Source organism: Pipistrellus kuhlii, unplaced genomic scaffold (assembly GCF_014108245.1).
Source record: "Pipistrellus kuhlii isolate mPipKuh1 unplaced genomic scaffold, mPipKuh1.p scaffold_m20_p_1, whole genome shotgun sequence".
NCBI classification, from domain to species: domain Eukaryota; kingdom Metazoa; phylum Chordata; class Mammalia; order Chiroptera; family Vespertilionidae; genus Pipistrellus; species Pipistrellus kuhlii.
Genome location: NW_023425404.1, coordinates 51,709,094 through 51,735,525, shown reverse-complemented (window position 1 = coordinate 51,735,525; position 26,432 = coordinate 51,709,094). Strand labels below are relative to the sequence as shown.

At 38.1% G+C, this 26,432-nt stretch overlaps 2 protein-coding genes and 1 non-coding gene across 11 annotated transcripts in view; 1 reads left to right on the top strand and 2 right to left on the bottom strand.

Annotated features, from left to right (window-relative positions):
• The window catches only part of TMEM87A (transmembrane protein 87A), a 51,401-nt gene extending 41,406 nt beyond the window's left edge, over window positions 1-9,995 (bottom strand). The window contains exons 1-5 of one of the 2 annotated variants that reach the window (XM_036445115.2): window positions 9,769-9,995; window positions 8,472-8,532; window positions 4,549-4,634; window positions 1,963-2,076; window positions 71-124 (exon numbers count right to left, since the gene is read on the bottom strand). In XM_036445115.2, coding sequence (XP_036301008.1) covers window positions 71-124; window positions 1,963-2,076; window positions 4,549-4,634; window positions 8,472-8,532; window positions 9,769-9,909 — 456 coding nt within the window. In that variant the 5' untranslated portion in view covers window positions 9,910-9,995. The remainder of the gene's footprint in view (window positions 1-70; window positions 125-1,962; window positions 2,077-4,548; window positions 4,635-8,471; window positions 8,533-9,768) is intronic. The other variant, XM_036445116.2, reaches the window with a different exon arrangement.
• Window positions 4,220-4,323, bottom strand: LOC118709991. Its single transcript, XR_004985233.1, has one exon. It is a non-coding gene; the product is annotated as a U6 spliceosomal RNA (small nuclear RNA).
• Window positions 9,996-10,025: 30 nt separating the features above from the next.
• The window catches only part of GANC (glucosidase alpha, neutral C), a 64,799-nt gene continuing 48,392 nt past the window's right edge, over window positions 10,026-26,432 (top strand). For 4 of the 8 annotated variants that reach the window (XM_045583564.1, XM_045583565.1, XM_045583566.1 and 1 more), the window contains exons 1-4: window positions 10,594-11,239; window positions 12,681-12,743; window positions 14,126-14,234; window positions 23,217-23,344. In XM_045583564.1, the coding sequence (XP_045439520.1) occupies window positions 11,202-11,239; window positions 12,681-12,743; window positions 14,126-14,234; window positions 23,217-23,344 (338 nt within the window). In that variant the 5' untranslated portion in view covers window positions 10,594-11,201. Of the gene's footprint in view, window positions 10,160-10,593; window positions 11,240-12,680; window positions 12,744-14,100; window positions 14,235-18,600; window positions 19,016-23,216; window positions 23,345-26,432 lie in introns of those variants that run through there. The other 4 variants (XM_036445072.2, XM_045583563.1, XM_036445082.2 and 1 more) reach the window with 4 other exon arrangements.

Genomic DNA, 26,432 nt, shown 5'->3' with positions numbered 1-26,432 from the left:
TCAAAAATTTTACTATTTACTCAGAAAAGAAAATTCAAAAATTTTACTATTTACTCCCAGAAAAATTTACCTCCAGCTTTTCTCCTAAAAGAGGCAATCGATGCATTGAATCCCCAGAAAAGCTCTATGGAAGAAATACAAAACTAAAATTAAAGGTATGTAATAAAAATATATTTCTAAATTCATAAAAATGGTTCAAGCAAAACATGTTAAAACAGTAAATATAATAACACTAGAGGCCCGGTGCACAAATTCGCGTACAGGTGGGATCCCTTCGGATGGCCTGCAGGGATTGGGCTGAAACCCACAGTCCAACACCCCCTGCAGCTCCCACCTTCTGCTCCCGCTCATCCTGGCCCCACTGTGCCTGCCATGGGCTCATGCCCAATCAGATATACGCTTCGGATGGAGGGATCTTATAGTTCCCCATCATTCTGCAGATAAAGAAAATGTGGCTCAAAGCTACAAAGCTTTGGATGTGAACCTAAGGTTCGTACCTCTTTGGTCCATTGCTCCTTCCACCACAACACACTCCCTGGCTACAAAAAAAACAAACCTACTCTAATTATAACATTTACCTTTGTTACTAGTTACCAGCAGGTGAGGAGGCATTTTCCATCCTGAGTATTTAGAGCACATATTTCAACTCTGTTACATTAGATTGAGGAGAGGAAACCTTACCAATAGGGGTATGTGCCCACACCCTGGAAAGATTATAGCAGATCTAAAATTAGGAAATTTTGAGCAGCAGTATACAATAAGTAGCTTTCACATTTCAGCAAAGGCCAAATGATTCTCCTAGCCAGGAGAATAAATTAGGAGAATAAACAGAAACCCCCCCCCACTCAATATCACATTGTTCCTAGTTTTCTTTTTCTACCATTCTTCCACCATTACAAGATATTTTCTTTTCCTCCAAGTCCATAAAATCTAAGTTATAATAAGAACTTAATCTTTACAGTTCAATTATCAATTACTTAATTTGCTTATTACTAATTATTCCTTAAAGCCTTATCAATAAACTACTTCTAGTAACTAGACAGAAAACCTAGCTCTCCATGAACTTCCTTGCCTCTTCAAGGAAATTTGCTAAATATTCTGAAGCAACATTTAAATTCAGTAAACACAAAGCAAAAGCTATAATTACAGTAACTATTTTTAACACCTATAGGATATATAATTTTGTTTAAAATTTTGTGTCTAATCCTATTTCTAAGAGAAGATAATTTTACAATATAAATCCCACTTATATATGTAAAATTCAACGCTTTCACTTCAGGTCTATAGCAGTAAAATCTAAAATTGCTGACTTTTCTGGGGATATACCAATGAAATAGATGAAATGACAAAATAATTAAAAATTGGGGGTTTCAAATGTCCATCAATGGATAAACAAGAGGTGTTATATGTGTACAAGGAAACATTATTCTGCCTTAAAAAGGAAAGAATTTCTGGTACATACTATATGGATGAACCTTGAAAACACTGTTAAGTGCAAGAAGCCAAACAAATATTGCTATGATTCTACTTCTGTGAGGTATCTAGAATAGTCAAATTCATGGAGACAGAAAGGAGAATAGTTACCAGGAACGTGTGTCTAGATATTATTGTTTAAGCATTATAAAGTGTCATTTAGGAAGACAAAAAAGTTCTAAAGATGATTAGTGGTTATAGTTTCAAAACAATGTGAATGGCGCACTTAAAATGATTAAATTGGTAAATTTTATGTTATGTATCTTTACCAATATAAAATAAATTGGGGGTTTGCTTTTTACACACAAATAAGTACATCCTCTTTTATGATGAGAAATTATGTGACTGGCTGTGCACCAATCAAAACATGATTCTAACTTATTTCTGTCAGAAGATCGAACTAGGGAGCAGGAAATAGATCACCAAAAATACAGGCATTAACGTTTTTCATTTTTTCCTATTTCCCCTCCCTCCACTACCAAACATTACCTGTGCTTTAAAGAGTTCACTACAGTTCTGGAACAATTTTGATGATGTTTGATATTTCCCAGACAAGCCCTTTTTTTCCCTAAGTTCTTCCAAATATTTCTCCATATCTCCTGTCTGGAAAAAATAAATACAAAGTATTTAACTTACTTTAAGATATTTAAAACATACAGATCACCTATTATACAAATATAGTTTGGGGTTTGCTATTTTAAAAATTAACAGATAAAGATTCTATATAATAGTACCTAGACTCTAATAGTGTTGGACTCTAAAGAAAGGGTAGGTCCTCTAAAAATTCTACAAAACTGGGAAACAGACCCTAGAGAATTTTGTTACAAGAAAATATATTTATATGATTTTTACAATCTCAATAGATGCAGAAAAATTACTTGTCAAAAGTAAAATCCATTCATGATTAAAACTCTTAGCAAACTAGAAATAGAATGGAACTTTATCAACTTGATAAAGGCCATTTACCAAAAAGCTACAGCTAACATCATGTGTAACAGTAAAAGACTGACTGCTTCTTCCTTAATATCAGGAACAAGACAAGGATAGCCATTCTTACTACTATTACTCAAAATCACTCTGGAGATTCTAGCCAAACCAATAAGGTAAAGAGAGAAAAGGTAAACAATTAGAGGGGGTAAAAGAGGGGAAGGGTACCATAAAAATAATACAGCTGACAAATATGAAGGTAATAAAGGGATGTGAGGTAAAATAAGTACATGGGTTTCTTCAACTTTGATAGCTGTAAATCTTCCCCCTCCTGGTTTTATTGCGATATAATTGTATATATGTATTGAAATAAATGTCACAATAAATTTGGTTAACATTCATCACCTCAAAAATACATGTATATATTTACAAGTTACTTCACTAAATTAACACCACTAATAAAAAGACACACTTGTGCTCAGAAGCTAGGATAGAGCACAAAATCGTTGTAGCCATTAACAGCCCACCGCTGACACTCTGAAACACTCGATTTTTGTGGCTTCGCTAACCAGTTCTGTGCATTTTTCTCCAATGTCTACATGCCTAACCTCACCCTCTTTTTTCTAAGGTCCAGTATCTCATCTCTATCTGCTTGTCATTTCCGTAATTTTGTCCCATGACAAAATAACTTTTACATCTTAACGTATACTACCTATGAAGACTGGATCTGCTTAGCTCTTGACCAATTTTATCAGAAGTTTCAAATATATAAAGTTTTTAACTGTAAATGCATTAGTAATAAATTAGAGGAGAAAAAGATCAGCCAATAATATTTCAAATTATATTCTGATATTATCATCTCTCTAAATTCTTCAGTGCTTTAGTCCTCCTCTTATTAATCCTACCCAATGTTGCATAACAAGTGCAAAAAACAATTAACACCACCACAAGAAGATAATTTAAACCCTAATATTAGGCAGAGATTTAAAATGTTTATGGTTTGAAAACTGATTGAATGGTAGATATTTTTAAGACCAGTCAGATTATCTTTGAAAAGAAACCTCAAGAATAGTAGGAGAAATGTAATTTTAAAAAATTATTAAAGAATGAAAAAGTCCTAAAAAAAAAAAATCACACAGGTGCCATAAATCTTCAATGCCCAAGTACAGTGTACAATGGTAATTCTGAAAGTATGGTCCATGGACCCTTTCGATTATGAGATTTTAAGAAGTCAAAACTATTCTCTCCCCCTTCCTCCTCCTCCTCTTCTTCCTCATCATCATATGTTATTTGCCTTGCCAACATCATCATCATGATGTTATTTGCCTTGTACTAATAGTGCAAAAGTAATGATGAGTAAGCTGCTGCCCCTTATCAGGAACCAATGCAATGGCACCTAACTGTACTAATACTCACTTTACTCTTCATAGTCACAAACTTGCAATTGTGTTGTTTTTGTTTTGTTTTTTTAATATATTTTATTGATTTCAGAGAGGAAAGGAGAGGAGAGAGAGATTAAAACATCAATGATGAGAATCGCTGATTGGCTGCCTCCTGCATGCCCCACACTGGGGAGAAAGCCTGCAACCTGGCTATGTGCCCATGACCAAAATAACATCGAAACAGACAGAGTAAAGGATACAAGATTCCGCTGTCTTCTACTATACCAGACATTAAATAAAGAGATTCGCAAATACACAAAATAATACCACTCTTCTGGTGTATGTTTTTAAGTTTATTAAAAAATTTTTATATCATGCAGTGAGTTTATTGTTGCTGAATAAATATTTCTCTATTTTCTCATTTTTCTTTTCTTTTTTTAAATATGGAACACTTTACCAATTTGCATGTCATCCTTCTACAGGGGCCATGCTATCTTCCCTATATTGTTCCAATTTTAGTATATGCACTGTCAAAGTGAGCACAGTTTTAATTTTTAATATAAATACAAATATGATCAAAGGAGTTTTGGAGTCTATTTTAAAATGTAACAGAATTCTGAGACTAGAAAGTTTGAGAACTGCTGGTAATTAACTACGCCTGCAACTTGGGAAGCAAGGACTCTAATCTGTTTTTCTCCCCCATGGCTTCCTGACACTCCTTCCTCTCTTGGATTAGGACCTGATTGATGATCTCCAAAGTCCTTACCTTGAAGTTGTAGATTTCATTGTAACAATCAGCACTTTTTAGATACCAGGTTATATTCAAAGATACATCACAAGGTTCTCCATCAACTATAAAAGAAGAATCTTTGTGAGTAAAAGATAAACCCCATCACCCCACTTATTTTCTGCTAAAATGAGATATTCATAGGCCATTTCTTCTCTGCACAGTAGGTAATGAAGTAATACATGCAAAAAGAACTGGATATTCTTCATATAAAATTAAATTACCCACAAAAAGGAAAAGCAGTTAAGCAGTTTTTAAACTTTGAAACTCTATCTACTTCTATGCTTTAAACCCTAGAAAAATCTGGAAATAATAAAGCAGTTCTAAGTTAAAATCGTCTTTTATTATCATCCAAATATTTATTGAGCAGTGTACTTAAATACAGTGCTACATGGAACTATGATAGGCCAAAGATGGAAATAGGAGGGGGGAAATTAGTAAAACCCTTAAAAAGACTCCATTCTAGTTGGAGAGAGAAGGAATAACAACATTAGACATATCAAAGGCAATATTCAAAATAGTTCCACAAGGAGAAAATTCATGGTTTAAACCTTGAAAGATACCGAGATTGGGTAGGAAGAACTATGAATAAAAAACAAACCTGGCTGGGGAAGATAGAAAATAGCAAAAGCAAAAAAATGATTCTTTTCAAAACCCACCTTTAGAGAAACCTCAAGGAACCTTATGAAATCATAAAAGCCTCATTAACTTAGTCTGGAACACAATATTCTAGTGGACCAAGGCATTGGAAGATTTGGAAGTGATTCGCTGTCTGTAGGGGGAGGAGGGTCAACATTACCTTTTACTTTGCTTCTTGCTATAGAAAGAAAAATATACTAGAAATTCCAACTTTACGCAAACATGACAAATAAACATGACTGTACCTAGGAACCTATTTTGGTTCTAACAGAAGCAGCATACCTAAAGTTATAACCTTTCACTTTTCTTTTTTTTAATTGGTTTTTCAAACTAATGTTTAAGTGACACACTTTGACAAGGTTCAATTGAAATACACAAAAATCTGATGTGCTGAACAGAATTTATGGAAATGATAAAAGGATATTGCTAACTTGCTATGAACTACTCAGAAGAACCATACAGAGACAGCATCAATTAAATAAGAGCCAGTAAGACATACCCCTATCCTGACTGGTGTGGCCAAGTAGTTGAGCATCAGCCGTGAACCAGGACAGGGTACATGCCTAGTTGTGGGTTTTATACCAGGAGGGGGCATGCAGGAAGCAGCCAATCTATAATTCTCTGTCATCATTGATGTTTCTATTTCTCTCTCCTTCTCCCTTCCTCTCTCTGAAATCATTAATAAAATAAAATAAAACAAAATAAAGATTAAAGCTTAAAAAGGGAGAAGTGCCTCTAAAAAGGAGATTTGCAAGGAAACTTGGCTGCAAAAAATACTACTATTTATGTTAAAAGACACCAGTTAGAACTTTAAATTGGGTGGCTTTGAGAGATCATGAAAATGGTCCTGCCAGTTTCATGGAAAGCTATATAACCTACCCACAAAAGTATAAGATCAGAGACATGGTAAATTGAGAAAGCACAGAAGTAAAGTGAAAGATAATGTAAATGTTAAGGAGCTGCAAATCCTCCAAAAACAATGAAATGTATGTAGCTTCAAAATGTGTAGCTTGTGTAACTTGGCAAAACACCACTAGATCAAAAAAACAGACGAGAAAAGACTGTACATAATAAAAGTAAAGAAGATCATACAGGCTGTAAGGACAGAAAAAGTCCTTTCCTTTTCTTTGCTCTGGCCTTCCACAATTTATGAGAAGCATCTGATAATTAATCCCCAAGATTATAGGCTCCTCTGATTCAAACAGCCTTTGGTTCAAACTGCAGGACAAGATAAGCTACTCTCAAGGCTACATTCTTGCATCCCCCTCCTCCTCCCTGCTATTTTAACAACGCTGGAATAATTCATACCAAAGCAGTCTCTAGTTAGTTAGAAAAGTTCCTTTCTCTACTCCCCTTTAAAAGAAGCCTCTTTTGAACTCTTTATAACTTTTGTTCTAAGCATGTTTTACAGGCGTGGAAAAAATACTGATAAGACACCTCCTTAGGAGATCTGCCTGACTGTCTCCTGGAAAGCAAACTAACTTTTTTAAGACAACCCGCCCTGGTATCTGCTCAACTTCAACAGAATCCCCCCTCCCTTCCTTGCAATATCCACTTCTTAAAAGAGCAAGCAAGGCCGAAACCAGTTTGGCTCAATGAATAGAGCGTCGGCTTGGGGACTAAAAGGTCCCGGGTTCGATTCCGGTCAAGGGCATGTACCTTGGTTGCGGGCATATCCCCAGTAGGGGGTGTGCAAGAGGCAGCTGATGGATGACTCTCGCTCATCGATGTTTCTAACTCTCTATCTCTTTCCCTTCCTCTCCGTAGAAAATCAATAAAATATATTAAAAAAAAAAAAAAAAAAAAAAAAGAGCAAGTAAGCTTTGGTTCCCAGCCTTGTACTGACTAGCAATACTTGGTCTTTTGCTCCCTTGTTAGTAAAAACATTTTCCTCTCTGCATCTTTTCTAATTGTGAATTCTTTCACAGCCCCCGTCACTAGCCATACTGAAACACAGACTGTCAGACAAAAGATAAAACACTACTCCCCATAACCCTTAAAAGCTACCCTAATCTAGTAAACCAACCTCATAAGAAAGACCAGTGTGTCAGAGTACATTTGATTTAAATAAAATTTAAGTCACTTATCAGGAGAGTATACTGTCCTCTTTCAACCCCAGTAAATCAACTAAAGAAAGATCCTTTTCTATCACTTCCCTGCTGTCTCAAACAGTGCCTGGCACATAGTAAGTTTTTAATAACTACTTACTAAATTATTAAAAGGATAAAATAACCAAACTATGACTTCCAACTTTGCACTTCATGGAGATATGCATAGAAATATACATGGATGACTTAGATTTTTTTATCCTTGATCTTGAAATAGAGCTGCCTATGTTCTCTAAAATAAAGGCAGTTTCAGAAATAAAAGGAAGCTTTTCTTTAATGCACAATGGGATATTTTGGATTCAGTGGTTTTTAAACTGGACAGACTGGTTTTGTTCTACATAACCCTTATTTCCTAATAAAGAATATCTTTGAGTTTCCTCTTGCAAAGATCCAAGTGGTAAAATACTCCTTTTGCAAACAAAAGATACACTATACATATTCATTCACAGCCAGTGATCTGACAAACCTACGTCATATGTTCAGTAAACATCCATCAGGCACACAAAAGCAAAATCGGTATTGTCTCTATAATTCAGAACAGATTAAAACACCATGCTGGCAATCAACCAATCAACCAACACAATCTGTCTAATGATACAGCTGACCCTTGAACAACATGGTCTGAACTGCATGGGCCACTTATACATGCTTTCCCCCCCCCCCCCCCCCATAAATACCCATATTGCTTTCATCAGCATCTAGGAGTCAGAGGGCTGAATGTATGCATTGATCTATGCCATTTTAGATAGGAGCCTTGAGGATCCTTTGATTTTAGTATCTGTGGGGGTCCTGGAAATAATCTATCCCCCACAGATACTGAAGAATAACTTAAGTTTTGGGGGTGTCAGAAGTTATACATGGATTTTTTTCCTGTGTGGGGAGTTGGAGCTCTTGACCCACACATTTTTCAATGGCCATTTGTATAAACACCAGAAAAACAAGAAAGTTCCCATAAGTAAATATTCTGAAGATTATTCAGTGAAAGGACATTAGTTATATCACATATGTTAATGCCTAGAATCTAGGCCCTAGACAGTGGACTATTAAATTTCAGAACTTATATTGAGAATAAGTCAACAGAGGTAGAAAAGAGGTAATTTAAAAGTTTAAGGATCAATCAAAAACTCAAAAGCTTCATGAAATGCAAAAACTCACATTTCAGGAAGATAGTGGTATTTTTGAAGAGGATCTTTCCAAAACTAAAGTAATTTTTTCCCTGCAAAGATAAAGGAGAAAGTTAATTAGCATGAGAACAACTCCCAAGGTAAAATATAAATAGTATAAAAGCCTAAATTTATAAAATTTCTTAACAACGACAAAAAAGGCAACTATAGCCTTCCTTTTAGTAAAATTCCACGATATCCAAACTGCAGGATTTTGAAGCTTTGGTACAGACATGATCCCCTCACACCCCCACCCCTCAAGCTATGAGGCAAGTACTCAGGAAGGAAGGCTGCAAGAAATCCCAACTTAAATCGTCACAGGAGGCACTCCGTAATCAGCTCATCCCCTTCACCCACTCATCACTGGCCACAATAACCAATCATAAAAAAAGAGAAACTATTCAATAAGAAAATAACCCGATTTAACTCATTTTAGTAACAAGTAAACACCTAAATTGAGAACCTAAAGTTCTCCACCAAATGAACAAAAACTATCATGCTTGCCATATAAAATCTCAAATAAGTTACGGTCCAGTGAGCAGAGCAGAATGAAACAAAAAGGCCACCGTGGCTTTAGTAGTCCTCACACTTTTCCGCATTTCCCTACCTGCATCTGATTTTTGTCTGCTCACAGGACCGTAGCTCTGATTCAAATTAAGTTTTGAAAGGGGGAAGGGGACAGACAGAAAAGGTAAACCTATCTAGCTACTTGTCCAAAAGGATAGCCTTATTACCATATCAAATTTTACAATACTCTGTCTTCCACGTTAGCCATTCTAGTATTTACAACACATTGTGTTAATGCCTAGGGTTCCTAATCACAGGGCAAAACTTAGAATAAACCATTTCAACGTTCAAACGAAATCACACAACTTCGTACGTAAAACTATCCAGCAACAAAGAAGCGCGGAGGGAGCCTATTTACATATCCCTCTTCTCCAACCCGGGGTCGCTGAATGCCGTAAAACTTCGGCTGGAAGAGAAGCCACTCTGCACCTACACATCACGTTTACCAGCCTCAAGCCAGGCACCAAAAGTTCCCTGACTTGGCTGGAAACCGTGCTCCACTCCTCTGCGCTCCCGGGCGGCCCTGACACTCCGGCCCATCCACTCAAACGCGCGGCTCCCCGCTCCAGGGAGGTGGGTGGGCCCCGGGGCAGCGGCCGCAGGGACACTCCCGGCGAACCCACCCCTCGCGAAGCGGACTTCGGCAGAACCTTCATGGACCCCGTGGGCCGCCGTAGCCCCACCCCTCGCTCCTCCGGGCTCGGCGGCTTCGGAACACTCACCGACGGTACCGGAATGTGCCACTTGGACCGGTCGGCAGCGGCGACGGCTGCCGGCCCGGCGCCCAAAAGCAACAAGGGGGACGGCTGAGCCCCCAGAAGAAGAAGGACAGGCAGCACCTGAAGCCACGCAGCCGCCGCCATCTTCACAGCCTGGGAGCGCCTGCCGACAGCATTTCACCTTCTTCCGGCTCGTCCCGCCCTCTTCCGGCTCTGCTGGGGGGGGGGCGGGGGGAGTAGGGGCGGGGGTCGGATCATCCGGGTCTTCGCACCCTCGCGAGGTTCGTTTGTTTGGCTACTCAGAGGCCCCTCCCTCCCGGTGTCGTCACGCTCGGCGCGAGGCTTTGGGGGGGAAACTGCGCAGGCGCCGATCTGTCAGAACCTGGTCACCTTGGTGAGTGAGCATGGTCTCCCAAAGCCACGCCGCCTCTGTCGGCTCTTCTCTCTCTCCCAGCCCTGTACGGGTTTGGGGACCAGGCAGACACCCCATTAGTGTTTGGTTTCTCCCCCACCACCACCCCCTCGTTCGTTCCTGCCCCTTATCTAAGGTGACCAGACGTCCGGCTTTTGGCGGGACAGTCCCGATTTCTAACAATTTGTCCCGCGTCCCGCGGCGTTTTAAAAAAGTCCCACGGGACAAATAGTTGAAAATCGGGACGTCTGATCACCTTACCCTTATCCCGTCTAAGTCAAAGCCAGACTTCAGGGCCACAAGCCCGGGAAAGCCAGCGTAACCTGGCTGCCTGTGTAGGCTCTGGTCGTGAGTTTACCAAGGCGTTTGGAGTTCATTTAAGCAAAGAATTGGGGGGGGTGGGGGGGGAGGGAGGTTGCAGTCTAAGGGGTTCCTAAACTGGAGAATAGAATATATAACCTCTTTAAAAAGCCCCTTTCTAGCCCTGAAAAGAATGACGCTCCTGGATAGTCTGGGTGGGCGGAGGACATGAAGCGCCAGCAAAGACGTGGCCGGCACTTCCCACCCAGAATTTAAGACGGGGAGGGAGTGGGTCGGTTTTCTGTACACGGCGTGACCCTCACTGAGGGAGACCCGCAGAAGCTTCTGCCGCTATCAGGCAGGCCAGCTAGGTGCTTCCTGCCTTCCTGCTCTTAACTGTCATCCGCTACAACTCTGCCCACGCCACCTCTGCTGCAAAAACGGTTTCGGTTTCTAACGAAAGCAGTTTCTCCTGGGCCGCTCATGACCAAGAAAAATTTGCCAAAATAAAATAAGCCTCGTATAGAAACACTCGGCCTGGGCCTGGAGATTCCAGGAGGAATTGTCACTCTTTAAGTATTGGGAGGTTAACTCCCATTTCCCAGAATCTTGATGGTGGTGAAGTGCTGGTGATAAATTTAGAAAGAGGGCTATCCTCCTTTTGAAAAGGACGCCCAAGGGGCTTGGACTGACGGCCTGGAGCCTGTGAAGTGACTTGGAAACCATGGAAGTGTCCGAAGAATCCGAAAAAGAAGAAATCAGGTAAAAAGACTCAGCGATCCTGCGGAGACAGGGGATAATAGATAGTATATGGAAGGCCTGCAAGCAACATTCTGGCTTTGACGTTTTTATTGTTTGTACTTATTTGCATGCTTTATATTTGTGCATTTACTCTATGGGGTTTGTTTTGTTGTTGTCATTTTTTTTTCACTTCGTCAGGGATTAATAGCTAGACCTTCATAAAATATTTTCAGGATGGTTAACAAAACTGGAAGAGTTGTGATCAGAATTCTAACACATGAATTTCAAGCATGTTGCTTACAAAGTTCTGCTATACCTACCTCTGCCCATGTCATTCTTCAGAGCTGGTAACAGAAGGCTGCCAATTTCTTAATCTTTGCACACTTAATTAAAAAAAACAAAAAACAGTAACAAATACTGAGTCAGTGAAGGATTTGATTACTTCCACGATAAATCATTTTTTAGTATGGCCAAGTATATCTGTCTTGGACTTGTTTTCGTATTTTGAAATTGGTGTTCAATCACAGTTTTAATCATGGACATGCTGACCATAGCTGCATTCAGCCACATCTCTGCATGAAATCCAATGTTTTCCTCCCTTGATACCTGGTAGTTGTTAATGGGCATATGTTAAATACATAATCTCAGTTAACAATATATATACATTTTGTTCATGGTCTAGTCCAGAACCAGCTTTTCTGGAAATTTGGTCTTAAGAAACACTGACACCTAGATTGTCATAATCATCTTAAAAAGCTAAAGATTTTTCTCCTACACCTGTTTCTCTTCTTATCCTAGCACCTTGCACATAACTCTGTTGTAGCATTTGTCAGGTTAATTTGTGATTATTGGTTAGGCTCTCGCAGAAATCATGGACACAGTCTTTAGTATCTTCCTCAGAACCCAGCATTCAGTAAGAATATTCTGAAAATATTTTGTTGAATAAGTAAATGGATGGATTGGTTTTTGTTTGTTTGTTTTGGGTTTTTTGGTTTTGCTTCTTCAGATTTTATTGTTGTATTCATAGCCTTCACTAATTATTTTATTTTATACATTTAATTTATTGGGGTGATATCTGTTAATTAAATCATATAAGTTTCAGGTGTACAGTTATGTAATACAGCAACTGTATATTGTCTTGTGTGTTCACCACCCCAAGCCAAGCCTCCTTCCATGGCCATTTTTCACTCAATATTTTAAAAAACCCTCCCTCATAAGTGACAGTGCTCTTTTTCTACTGCTTCCAGAGTAATCCCGTAACTTCGTGTTTTGTTTTTTACCTTGGATAATTTCTAAAAGAGTCTTGTTTTATAGCACATGTTATTGTGTTATATTATGGTCATGATACAATTTTGCATTGCAGAGGTTTACCTCTCATGTTCATACTGTAGTTAGAGAGGTGCAAATAAGGACTCACAAACCCTATGTAAAATAACTGTCTTAAAAATATCTGTTTATTTAGTGTTGAAGATGAAGCTGTGGATAAAAACACTTTCAAAAACTGCAGCAAAATTGCTTTCTACAGGTAAGGAGAGGAAACTAATTCCTTAGATCAAAATATTTCTGACATTATTTCAAAACTGATGTTTAATACATTTTGAGAACTGATAGGCTTTATAAGGAAATAACCAATTAGAAAATTTGGTGGTTAAGGAATTTATCCCAGACATGTGCCTTTAACTTTATATACTTACTACAGTAGTATTTTTATCTTTATTGTTGAAAGAATTACAGATGACTACTGTAGTATTTAAATTTTTAGTGAATAGGTAGTTTATTTTAAAAGTCAAAGCATTTTTAAATGATGTTAAAACTTTGTCTTTTAATAGATAATACATTTACATGGTTCAAAAATCAAATAATATAAAAAGATATACATTGAAAAGTTATGTTCATTCCTGTTCCCTTACACCCAAATCCACATCTTGTCCTTGTAACCAGATTAATTTCTTATTTATCCTTCCAGCAGTTTTTGTGGCTGCATATATTCTCATATCACCATTCTTCGTATACCAAGTAGTTTTCTGTCTACCATTGTGTACCTCTTTTTTTTTTTTTTTGCTTCATACTTTATTCTGAAGAGCTTTGCATAAGTATATGGGGATTGTCCTCTCTTTTTACGGCTTTATAGTATTCCATGGGGTAAATACTATAATTTATTCAGTTTTTCTCATATTGGTAGGCTTTGGGACTGTTTTGATATAATGAAAAGCTATACATATGTCATTTCCTACACATGCAAGCATATTTATAAGATAAATTTCCTGGAGTGGGATTACTGAATCAAAGAGTAAATGTATTTGAAATTTTAGCTCTCCCTCCATAAGACTGTATCATTTTGTACTTCCATCATCACTATATAAGATTGCCTGTTTCCCCAGAGCCTTATCTGATCCTGAAAGTATCACATATTACAACTTCCTAATTTATTCACACTGCCTAGAGGAGGAAAATTCTATCATTTTAATTTTAACAAATACCTTAGAGGGAATTGTACAGTGAACTCCTGGTCACCTTGTTAAACCACTAGATTATGTTGATGTCTACGAGAAATTATTGCGTTTTTATTAAAGTGTACATTTCATGGAAAGAGACAGTGAAATTAATAGCTAATAAAAGTCATCTATGAAGACTGCCCCACCTTCTCAGTAAAGGGGACAAAGGACCATCTTTTAGTAGCGTTACATTATAAGCAATTTTATTAGTATTTTTCTTGTTACTACTAATTTTATTAGCACTCCAATAACAAAGTACTCCTGTTAATACTTTATTGGAGTACTATTACTGTCTGTGCCTAATTCACTTACTATCATAGTAAATTTTAATGACTTATCCCTGGTAATATAGTGTATTGAATGTTGACAGTCACAAGTAATTCTCAGGCATCTGTACACTTCACATCTGTAGGCGTCAGAAACAGCAGCTCTCCAAGAAGTCCACCTATCAGGCATTACTAGACTCAGTCACAATGGGCAAAGACAGCACCAGATTCCAAATCACCAATGAAGCAACGAAGGTGAGATACGAGTATTTTCTACAAAGGATTATTTATTTCTACATTTATTTGGGTTGAATGAAGTAAATTTCCACAGAGGCTAATTAAAACTATGTTTTAAAAATAGACTTTGTTAGGGAAATACTATAAACTTCTTTGTATCTAACTAATATTACTTTAAAAGTAACATGAATATCAACAGTATAGGTTGCCTATATATCAGAAGCTTTCCTAGATGTGTTACAAATGTTATTTCCTCTTAAGTAGCCTTCATATTACATCACAAAGGCTTATCATATTATCCCAAATTTTCAGATAAGGAAATTGAAGCCTAAAAAGTCACTTGCTCCAAGTCGCAGCTAGTAACCAGAATCTTTACTAGTGACAGCTACCGACCAGGATTCTCACTTGCATCTGTAGACTCTATCAAGCGACCATGCTCTTTCTATCACTGTTACACAACATACCGTTGATCGTGCAGCCTGAGCATGGTGCGAATTCAGTGAATGTCCAAACCTCAAAGAGTGGGTGGGCAGGAGGAGCAACGGACTGTGCGGTTGAAAAACCTAAGCCACAAACGGCCCGTCTCCTGAGCTGCTTCACTGCCGATCACCTTAGTCATTCCATACTGAAAAGATCAGAGCAGTATTCTAAGTTCTTTTCCTCACCTGTCAGTCACCAGACTACTTCAGACGGGCCTTACAGAAGGGCTGGTTATAGAGGGAGTGCTATGAGCTGGGCTAGGAAGTATGACTATGCACAAATACCTGGGGCTTCCAATTTGACCCTCGTTTCCAGATCCTCTACCATCTTTGAAAGGCATCCTAAGCTTCTAAGGACTCCCAGACCAATCTGGCTTAATTGGAAACTCATAGAGCTGAAAGACATCGTTAAAACCATGTTGTTCTAGGTCCCTAATAGCTTGGATAGTAACTCCACCCATTCACTAAAGAATACCAGTTCTGAGAAGCAGATGGAGACAAATATCCCCACTTTCACTGCAAAGCTGAGAGAGGTCTCCTGGCAACTACCATAGCTCTGGTTCTATAGTACCACACCGAGGAATTTCCTCTGAGAAGATAGAACAAAAACTACCCCACAAAACCAGGTTCTCTGTAACATTTGTAAGGCCTTTAATTTACAGCCCCAACTTATTCTCAGGTAGAAGGAGTAATTACACAATGAGGTGTTAAAGATTTTAGCTTATTTCATAGGTGTGGAATTTTCTTTTCTTTTTTTTTTTTACATTATTTTATTAAATTATTATCTGTGTACATATTTTAACATTGTCCCCCCCCCCAGTGTGGAATTTTCTAACATAGCTTTCTTTCTTTTCTTTTTTTCTTTTAAAAGTATATTTTTATTGATTTCAGAGAGGAAGGGAGACGGAGAAATAGAAACATCAATGATGAGAGAGAATCATGGATCAGCTGCCTCCTATAAGCCCCCTTTTGGGGGTGGAGTCTACAATCTGGGCATGTGCCATGACTGGGAATGGGACTATGACATCCTCCTTGTTCAAAGGTAGACTCTCAACCACTGAACCACACCAGTCAGTCTGACATAGCTTTCTTGCCCGAATTCAAAAGAGACTGGAATCATATCAACAGTTCCGTGTTCTCTATCCCTGTTCCCAACTTCTGTTTACTTAAGGATGTAGTTATAGTGGCAGTACACTTAGTTTATCTCTTTTAATTACACAGATGGGACGGTTAGCTTTTCTCCAAATTGAGTGCTGTTTCTTGTACCACCCATTTTTTTCTGGAGGAATTTGTCCCCTTTGAGTTCTCAGCTCATGATATCCTTGAAGTTATAGATCCTCTACTGCTGATTGAAGTCTCCCAAACTATACATTCTTTTGTAATCTAATTTGATAGCTGTTCATGGGAAAACATTGGGGCAGCACTAATTTTTTTCCTAGAGAGCCACCTGACATTTGTGTGTGGTCTAATTTCCTGACACCCAGCCAAACACCTGTACTCAAGGTCAGCAGAGGCAGCTGGCTCCAGGAAATGCAAGGAGTCCAGCAGAGACCTCCCAGGATGCGTTAGGCCTCCTACCAGAAGTCAGGTACCTTTCCTGTCTCATCTTCCCTAGCATTGTTCATTTTACTTCCTGTCCCCAATGTGTCTAACCCTTCAGAGTTGTAGATGCCATCCCTTTCCATCCTTGGGGAGGTTTATATTGAGCACCACCTGAACAATCCGGTGTCATGATGACACATGCTGGGGAAAAGTAAACGAGGCAAAAGCACCCTGTATGCCAGGGTGGGCCAAAATGAAAATTCTCGATACAGCTTGATGCCCATGCAGTTAGTGGTAGATTCCACGCACGGCCTTTTTCAGACTATAGATCAGTTTCTCAGCACACACCTCATTTTGGATCCTGAAAATGTGAGGGATAATGCTGTTCAGATCAGATGCTAGAACCAGAACCCACCAGAGCTCGGATGCCTTCAATGGAAGAGAAACCACAGTCCAGGAGGACCCACAGGACCTCAGCGCAAGACAGCATATGGCTCACAATGGGCCAACCTGAGGAGCCCAACAAGCAAAGACAAGTTATCCCGATGTCAGCAACATGGCTCTCAAGATTGAGAATTTCGAGGACCCCTTGAAACAAACCTCCTTTTCAGGTATTGGAAATATCAGGGCTACCTAGTGAATCTACATACCCTGATCTCAGGCAAATGCTTGCAAATGTAGTATATGTTTTGGGAGGTCACCCTAAAATTCTGAGCCGAACTCCATTTTAATGTGATGACTGATAGGGATATAAGACCTTATGCCCTCTGTCAGTTTGATAGGGACAAAAACGATCCAGACAGTAATGTCTAAAGTTGTCCGAGCCTTGTATCTTGCTTATAACATAGTCAAGGAGTCTCTGTTAGAGCTTGTTTCTGGGATGAGATTGGTGTTTTATAGTGATTTCACATTAGCCTATGGTATAGGTGTAGTCTGGAGATTTAAAACAAGCTGCATACATCGACTTATTCAGAATAACAGCTTTCTATTTGAGGTTCAGAGAAATAGAGCCCAAAATGTAAGAAGATCCTATTCAGCTCACAGCTGTAGTTTTCATATTTCACTGATGAGACAGATTCTGACAAAACCAGCACTCTTGGTGCCAGCCTCCCTGATGCCTTTAAAGCTCTTAAAGCAGTAACCTTGTTAGCAAGGTTCGTTGTTAATTTTTGAAATCCTTTTTCCCAATCCCCAATCCCCAATCCCCAATCTGCCTTTTAATAAGCAACCAGGAAACAACCAGCTTCATTCAAAAATATCTTAGCTCAGGCTATCATAACAAAATACCGTAGAGTAGAGGTCTTCAAAGAAAAGGCATCGGTTTCTCACAGTTCTGGAGTCTGGGAAGTCCAAAACCTAGGTGTCTGTTGAGGATTCTATCCCTGGCTTATAGATTGTCATTTTCTTGCTGTATATTTACATGGTGAAGAGAGAACTAACTCTGATTTCTTCTTGTAAGGGCACTAATCCCATCATGACCCCACCCTCATGACCTCATCTAAACCTTATCACCTGACAAAGGTCCCATCTCCAAATACCATCACACTGAAGGTTAGAGCTTCAATACATGAATTTGGGGGGACATATAATTCAGCCATAGCAAACATAATATTCTTGGGATACAGTTATATATATATATATAGATATAGATATAGATATAGATATAGATATATAGATATAGATATAGATATAGATATAGATATAGATATTGATATATATATATAAAGCTAGTATGCAGAGTGTCCCCACGGAAGATTGACCTGGGACTGGGAGTTCTATTGCTTGTTATTATGTGCGTTTACCACCAGGGGGCAGCACGGAATTAATGTAGGCCCCAGCTGGCAGCCAGAAAGCCCAATCAGCCTTGATTGCTGGCCAGGCCTAGGAACCCTACCCATGCATGGATTTTGTGCACTGGTCCCTAGTGTTATAATACAAGCTGAAGTATTACCCTGTGTATTATCTCAGGTCATGCTCTGGTCAGGCTTTGAAGAAGAGCTGTTTGCAGGTTCAAATGCATATATTTTCTCAGTAGGATCCCAGTGTAGAATCTTGCCTATTCAGAAGAATAAGGTAGATATTTGATAAGGAAGCTTACAGAAGAAAATCTAAAAAGAAAGGAGTTATCAATAAAATGTTGACAGCTTTTTTAGAACTGTTTTTGTTATAGTGGTTTTAGTTTTTTACCTTCAGTGAAAATTTGACCGGGATTGAAAAACAGAGAAGACCTAGTCTTATGACATCAGAGCAGGGAAATTTATGTTGTCTTCTGAGACTAGCTAAAAAGCCTTATCTTGTCTTTGACCTACTTCATATTGCTAATTTTGATGCTTTCTCATGACATTCTTTACTTTCTTTTGCAGCCTGTTTGCAAGTTTTCAACAGAGACAACACTTCTAGCAGCTTCTCCAAGGATGAAGGGATATAGATCTGAGCACCTTCATGAAGTAACCCCTTGCCTCTTCATCTAAGCCTGATGAAAATAGGACTTTGCCCAACCAGCTACCTCCTCAGAGGATGAGGCACAACTACCATTTTTTAACCAACACTGTTTCTGCAGAAATGGCCAGGAACAGGCTGCAATTTGGAAACTGGCCAAACAACCAGAAGCACACCTAAACAGGCTAGTTGTACTTGGAGATGGGCATTAACCCGGCATGGATGTGCTAACATTCTCCATAGGGAATCGGTGCTTGCAATAAACCAGCTGGCTGCGATTATGGAAGGGACAATTGGTGCCCTATGGCAATTTAATTAAATCTTAGACCATTCTCTGCATCCCTGGAGGTCTTGATCAAGAGGTTGTTGCTGAGGTTTTTTGCTCACTCTTTTAGGCCTTTTAGGTTAACTGTTCCATATAGTCTAGTAGAGAGACCTGGTGCCAGAGGAAAAAACGAGAACTCTGTCCATCAGGGAGAACTTGGAGGTCATAATTTCCCTTTTTAATACCCACTGCCATTTAAATGTGTGTTTTAGGGGCATTTGTTAACTCAGTCACAGTCTCTAGTAGTTGTGATTCCCATTTCTGGGTGAATAGAAAGTTTTTTGGTTTCTTAAAAATATTTTTTTTTATTGATTCCAGAGAGGAAGGAACAGGGAGAGAGAGAAAAGCATCAGTGATGAGAGAGAATCATTTATTGGCTGCCTCCTACATGCCCCCTACCAGGGATCGAGCCTGCAACCCAGGCATGTGCCTTTCACCAAACTTAAACCTGGGTCCAAAGATCGATGCTCTGTCCAGCGAGCCAAACCAGCTAGGGCAAAAAAGTTTTGTTTTAATATTATTATGATCAAGCCACTACTTGAATACATAGTCAAGACTGTTTCTACTGCCATGATTTTTACAACCTGACTGATATTTTTGCCCATATGGCAAAAAAAAACTTGACTTGTGGGTGACAGACTACCAGGTTTTTTTATTAAGTATGGCAGAAATCAAATAGAAAAAGGGAATTAATATTCTTTCCCAAACTATGAGAGGTAAACCTCTGAATAAAGGTTTATAAAAAAAACAAGTAGAGACTTGTGCTAAAAGGAACCTCCAAAATATATTCCTTTTTCTGAAGATTTATCTCATCTTCTTTGGACATTTACACATCTTAAAATTTTTTAAGAAGTAAAGCTGTCTTACCTCATTTAAAATGTTATATATTTCTTTACTTATTTTACATGAATCTATCTTGCTGTAATTTGAGTGTAACTGCTACTATTATCTAAGTATTAACACTAAATAATTCTTAATTGAAATGATCTAACTTAAATATTTATCTTAACATATTTTTTCATTGTCATTTCCATTCATCACTAATAAGAGAAAGAGAATGGATAATTTATTTGTATGTTATTGTTTAATAAATGTCTAGACAGATCCCTAAAGAAGAACAGGAATATCTAGAAATTCTTAATGTTTTGGATAGGAGAATAAAACATTCATGTCGAACTTTTTAAAAAATATATATATTTTTATTGATTTCAGAGAGGAAGGGAGAGGGAGAGAGAGAAACATCAGTGATGAGAGAGAACCATTGATGGGCTGCCTCCTGCATGCCCCACACTGGGGATTGAGCCCACAGCCCAGGGATATGCCCTGACCAGAATGGAGCCCGGAACCCTTCAATCCACAGACCAATGCTCTATCCACTGAGCCAAACTGACTAGGGCGAGACTCTTTGACACAGCAAGATTTTGGTGGAAGAATTGGGCAATAACTGGCAGTTAAGAATCCAGGGAAGTGGTTCATAAACACATCCACAGAGCCCTGAGTCTTCCATGGAGGTGTCTCACACTCCATGCCATGCAGAGAGGAGAGGGGGCTTAACGGTTGGCATTGTGAGCTACTCCCCACTATCTTCAACCTGAATAGCTTTTATTATTGAACTTCTGAGAGTCCACTGCTATTTTAAAAAAAAAATGTAAGCCATTAAAAACAGCATGAAACAGATTATAGGAGCAAATGTATACTAAGGAAATTATATGCTTGGAACATGAAGCTATGTTGGTGGTAAGAGATAAGATTAAATCTAGTTGTTGACCTTAAAAAGAGTTACCTAACTGGAAAAATTGGCTTGCTTAATTAAGTTAAAAAGACAAGAAAAATGAGCTTTTTAAGTTTGGCTGCATAAGGTTATTGTGTAAAAGCAGGGTTATTGCTACCTCCTCTCATAGAATTCGGATTCTTTCCTGGGATGCAGCTTCAAGAATAAATCACATAGACCAGTCTTTGGTTTTAAAAAACAACTTTTTAAAAGCAATTTTACTAAAATAGTAGGATCTCTGAATGCATAAATTAGACACAATTTGTTAATCATATATAGACAGATAACCCATGTACCCTCTGCTTAACTTTTTTTCCCTTTTTTTTTTTTTTTGCCCCCCCCCCCCATTTTTGCCTCCCAAAGTCCCTGAAGGCCCTGCTCAAGTCCATCTTCCTCTGAAGCGAATTCCCAGAACCCTTCTCCTTAGAATCATCATTAATATTCCCCTTCCTTGTTCTCCCACAGTACATTCCTTGTCCTTCTAGCTCAGCATAAAATGCTTTATGTTTACTATCTATGTTTTGTCTCTAAATTGCCATCTCCCTAAGAGTAAATTGTCATCTTTTTCACAACAAACAGCGCATCACAATATTAGATACCAAATAAATGTTAGTTGAATTGAATTTGGGAGGGCAATAGAAATATATGCCTAATTTGGGAGAGAATGTGTAATCTAACAGGATTTTAACTTTATATTTGGGCACATTTTCAAATTTAGAATTCTGACAGCACAATAATTCAAATATATAAAAGAACTTTAAACATCTAATCAATAATTACAGTATGATGGGGGGGAGGCTATGTTGGTCAAAGACTACAGACTTTCAGCTCTAAGGTGAATAACTTCTAGATATCTAATGTACAGTATAGTGATTATAATTAATAATACTCTATTATATACTTGAAAGTTTCTAAAAGAGTAGATCTAAAATGTTCTCACCACAAAAAAAGGATGATCATTATGAGACATGATGCAAGTGTTAGCTAAGATTATGGTGGTAATCATTTTGCAGTATATAAGTGTACACATTAAACTTACACAATGTTATACGCCAACTAGTGGCCCAGTGTATGGATAGGGTCCCTAGACCTGGACAGTGATCAGGGCCAATCAGGGCCTTCTGGCTGCGGTGGGGACCTTCCTTCATTCTGTGCCGCCCCCTAGTGGTCAGCGCACGTCATAGTGAGCGGTAGTATTCCCCAGGGGACAGTTTGCATGTCAGATTTATTTATTACATTTCAATAAATCTGGGGCAAATAATTACAATATTATTACTACTACAACAGAAGCCTGTCTTTAAAATGTCTATAAAAGCAGCCACAGCCACTGCACTATTTACCTGTTCACTCTTCAGTGTCACGTCACCGTTTAAGTGCCCTGACTACTTTTCTGTATTCCCAAAGCTAGGTTCCAATAACATCTCTTCTTTTGGTGCTGCTTTGATATGCTCCTATTTCCTATCTCTTACTTGCACACTGTATCTGCTCTGTACTACTAGTATGTCACACAACCTACCCAGTTTAGCCTTTCATTTTACATACATTATAGTAACAGTGTCCCCAGTGATAACTGAATTTGCCATCACACTAAATGAAGGGTTTGCAATCCACCAGTGTGTCATGGCACAACAGTTGAAAAACACAGTCTTAAAATATTTCTCTGATATAAATGTCTCATTTTGTAACCTTAATGAAGCCCCTTTTACTCTCTTGGGTTTTGTTGTTTTGTGTCTTATTTTTCAAATCCTGTATTCTCTTTATAATTCTATGTTACTTCCATCTCCCATTGTAAGCAGAATTTTACCTAAGCTGCCAAGCCTCTTAATAAAACTGAGAAAAATCCAAGCCTCTTAAGAAAGCTGAGAATATCCCAGCCTCTTGAGAAAGTTCCCAAGGCCATATGCTCCGATGTACAGGAAAACATTGATTTTAATATAACAAGCCTCATATATCTATGCTAGAGAGCTCCAATGACCACTGTTTTACTCTCTATTCTATTCTATTCTATTCTATTCTATTCTATTCTATTCCAGGGCTTATTACCCTTCATCTTTCATTCAGCTGGAATCCAGTTATTCTAGTTTTAACATCAAACTCTTATTCTATAGACATCTGTAGTTTGTCAGAGATACAGTGGCAATATGTCTCAATTTTGCAACAGCAATTTGAGTTTATGTGTGTAATCCAGTATAATTAGAGACCACTCTTGAAGGTCCTGGTCCAATTATATGTTTTACTGGCCACAAAACACATAGAAGTGTTTCTTGTCTCCCACAGGTATAGCCAAGCAAGTACATATATAGATTTGGGGAGCTTTATCTCTTCATGATTACCATTATTCTCCAGTTTGCTTGGCCTGTAATAATTTAAACATAATTTTCTATTATTGCCATTTGACTATAGAACTGGTCATCGCTGGAAATTAATCTCATGTCTGTGCCCAGGTTCCTCTTTTGGCTGAAGTTTTTGGTATAGAGGGAAATATCTTCAGGCTTAAAATCAATGAAGAAACTCCCCTGAAGCCCAGGTATGAAGTCCCAGATGTCATCACAAGCAAACCAAGTACTGTAAGGTAAGCCAAGGATCAAGATATCTTGAGTACACCCTCACAAAGTTATTTTATCATGCTTAGAGTAGTAGATTTTGTGTATATCTCATAGTTTGTTTATTCCAGTGTTTTTCAACCTTTTTTGGGCAAAGGCACACTTGTTTCATGAAAAAAATCACGAGGCACACCACCATTAGAAAATGTTAAAAAATTTAACTCTGTGCCTATATTGACTATATATAAAGTAATTCTCTTGAATAGGAATCAAATAAACACAAAGAAAGTATTTTATAATTACTTTATTATGAAATATTAAGTAAACAAAATAGTGAAAAATTATAAAATTTTTGTCTTGTCTGCACCTACAGCACACCAGGCAACATCTCGGAACAGCGGTTGAAAAACGCTGGTTTATTCAAATCCACAGTCACTTGCAGAGTTAGTTTCTATTTTGTAAATTATCCATTCTATATTCTCATCTACCATTTGACTCGTCAACACTTAGAGGATAGAGCTTTTGATCCCTTCTTTCCTCACAAAGCAAATAGTTGATCAGCCAGACTTTTAGGAGCAAATAGAAGAAGAGCTGTTTCATTTACTCACTCTGATTATCAGCAGGGCTCCAGAGATCTAATACACTAGCCAAACTCCCATACTTAGTTAGATTGACTCACTTTTAATTAAGAATAGTTCTAGAAGTATAACATCTAATTGACTTAGAAGCAGAGATAATTAATAATCAGTCTCTAGGTGAAATAAAATCTTTGGGGATTAAAGCATTTTCATATACCTGCAGAATCTTTTATCACTTCTCAGCACAATTTCTAGCGATATCTCAATTTGGTTCTGCCTGTTGACTTCTGTTATTTTTTCATATTATTCCCCTAAAGGAATATAAGATTATGCCAGATGCTTTAATTTTTCACTACATTGTTATACAATAGTTTCATGTAGATTATTTTTCCATGAAAATTAATTTTCATTATTTCCATGAAAATAAAAGATCAGTAGGTTATAATGAGAAATTAATTCAGTTATGATAGAACCATCATAAATTTAAAATATGTATATTCATTAAGCCACTACTATATGCCAATATTTAGAAAATGAAATTAAAAAGAAACTGTTCTCCAGACTTTGCAATTTGGCAAATGATTGTATATGTAAGACACAGGCAGACACACACACACACCCACATCTCCACTTGGTCATACTATATTATGTTTTACTATCCTGAAGGAATCATTTTACTAGTAGATCATTTAACATTTTTTATCTGTGTTCATAAGTAAAATTGGCCTGTAGTTTTCTTGTTGTGTGTATATATTTTCTTTTTTTAAAGTTTATTGGTGTGACATTGACATTATTGAGGTTAAGATTATATGGGTTTCAAGTGTACAATTGTATGTATATCATCTGCACTAGTATATTTCACTGTGTGCCCACCACCCAAAGTCAAATCTTCTTCTGTCACCACCTGTTTGACTCCCTTAATCCTTACTACCCTTCCCTCCTTCCCTCTGGTAACCACCATATTGTCTCTGGTGATAAGTTTTTTTGTTTGTTTGTTTATCTTGTTTGTTTACTTGTAACATTCAGTTTTATAGTCCACATGAATGAAATCATTATTTTGCTTAGCTTGACATTCTCAAGATCTATCCATGTTGTCACGAATGGCAGTATTTCATCTTTTATTATGGTTGAGTAGTATTCCATTGTATATATGTACTATATTTCCTTAATCTAATCATCTGTCAAAGGACACTACAGTGTTTTCATGTCTTGGCCATCATGAATAGCACTTCAGTGAACATAGGTGTGCATATATTTTTTAAATAAATGTTTTCTTCTGGGTAGACCCAGAAGAGGGGTTGCTGGGTCAAATGGTAACTATATTCTTAATTTTTTGAAGACCCTCCATGCTGTTTTCCATAGTGGCTCTCAGTTTACATTCCCACTGCAGTGAATGAGGGTTCCTTTTTCTTCATAACCCATCCAACATTTGTTATTATTAGCCTTGTGATAATAATCATTCTAACAGTTGTGAGGTGATATTCATTGTAGTTTTGATTTGCAATTTCCTAATAGCAAGTGAAGTTAAGCATCTTTTCATATGTCTGTTGACCATTAATTTGTATATTGTCTTCTTGGGAGAAGTGTTTGTTCAGGTCCTCTACCCATTTTTTAATTGGTTTGGGGTATTTAGTTGTATGAGTTCTTTATATATTTTGGATATTAAATGCTTGTCAAAGCTGTAGTTTTCTTTTTCTGTGCTGTCTTTGCCATGTTTGGGGGTCAGGGTGATATCAACTTTATGTAGTAAATCTGCTTCTATTCCAGTCTCTTTGTAGAAGGCCTTTGGCTATTGTAGTAACTAGAGCTAAAAACTACATCTCTCCATTTCCCAGATTCCCATGTAGCTAGTTTCAGATGTCAGTCAGGTTCCATCAATCAGAAGCGTTTATAGGTATCTTGATTTCAGAACTGAGTTTCCCATTTTGCTGGTATGAAGTTGGAAGATATAGAATGACTCTAAAGCTACACTGGTTATTGCGGTGGTTTCCTGATCTCTGGATTGCAGCTACGGTGGCATGATCCTGGAGCCCCAGCAGTTGCCACAGTGACTTCTGATTACCCAATTTCCCATTCTAGCTGAGATGGAAGTTCCATTGGCCATATAGTTCTGTAGTACTAGAGTCCTAGAGAATGAAATGTGTGCACGGGTAGGGTCCCTAGGCCTGGCTGACGATCAGGGCCAATCGGGACCTTCCTTCCCCTGGCTGCTGGCTGTCACCTAGGGCCTCATTCTGCACCACCCCCTGGTGGTCAGCACACATCATAGTGGGCAAACTCCAGAGGGGACAATTTGCATATTAGCCTTTTATTATATAGGATTGTTCTAGGGGTCATTTCTAGATGCTCAGACAGGAACCTGCTATCACAACCCTTCCCATGATGTTGTAAGCTCCTAATTCCCCCATATTAAGCTATTTATTTTCTGCTTAAAATAGCCAGAGTTGTTTCTGTTTTCTACAGTTGAGTTTTGGTTGATATAGTCAGTGAGTAGAAGCAACAGATAATTAAGGATGGGAACGTGAAGTTGGTTAGCTGA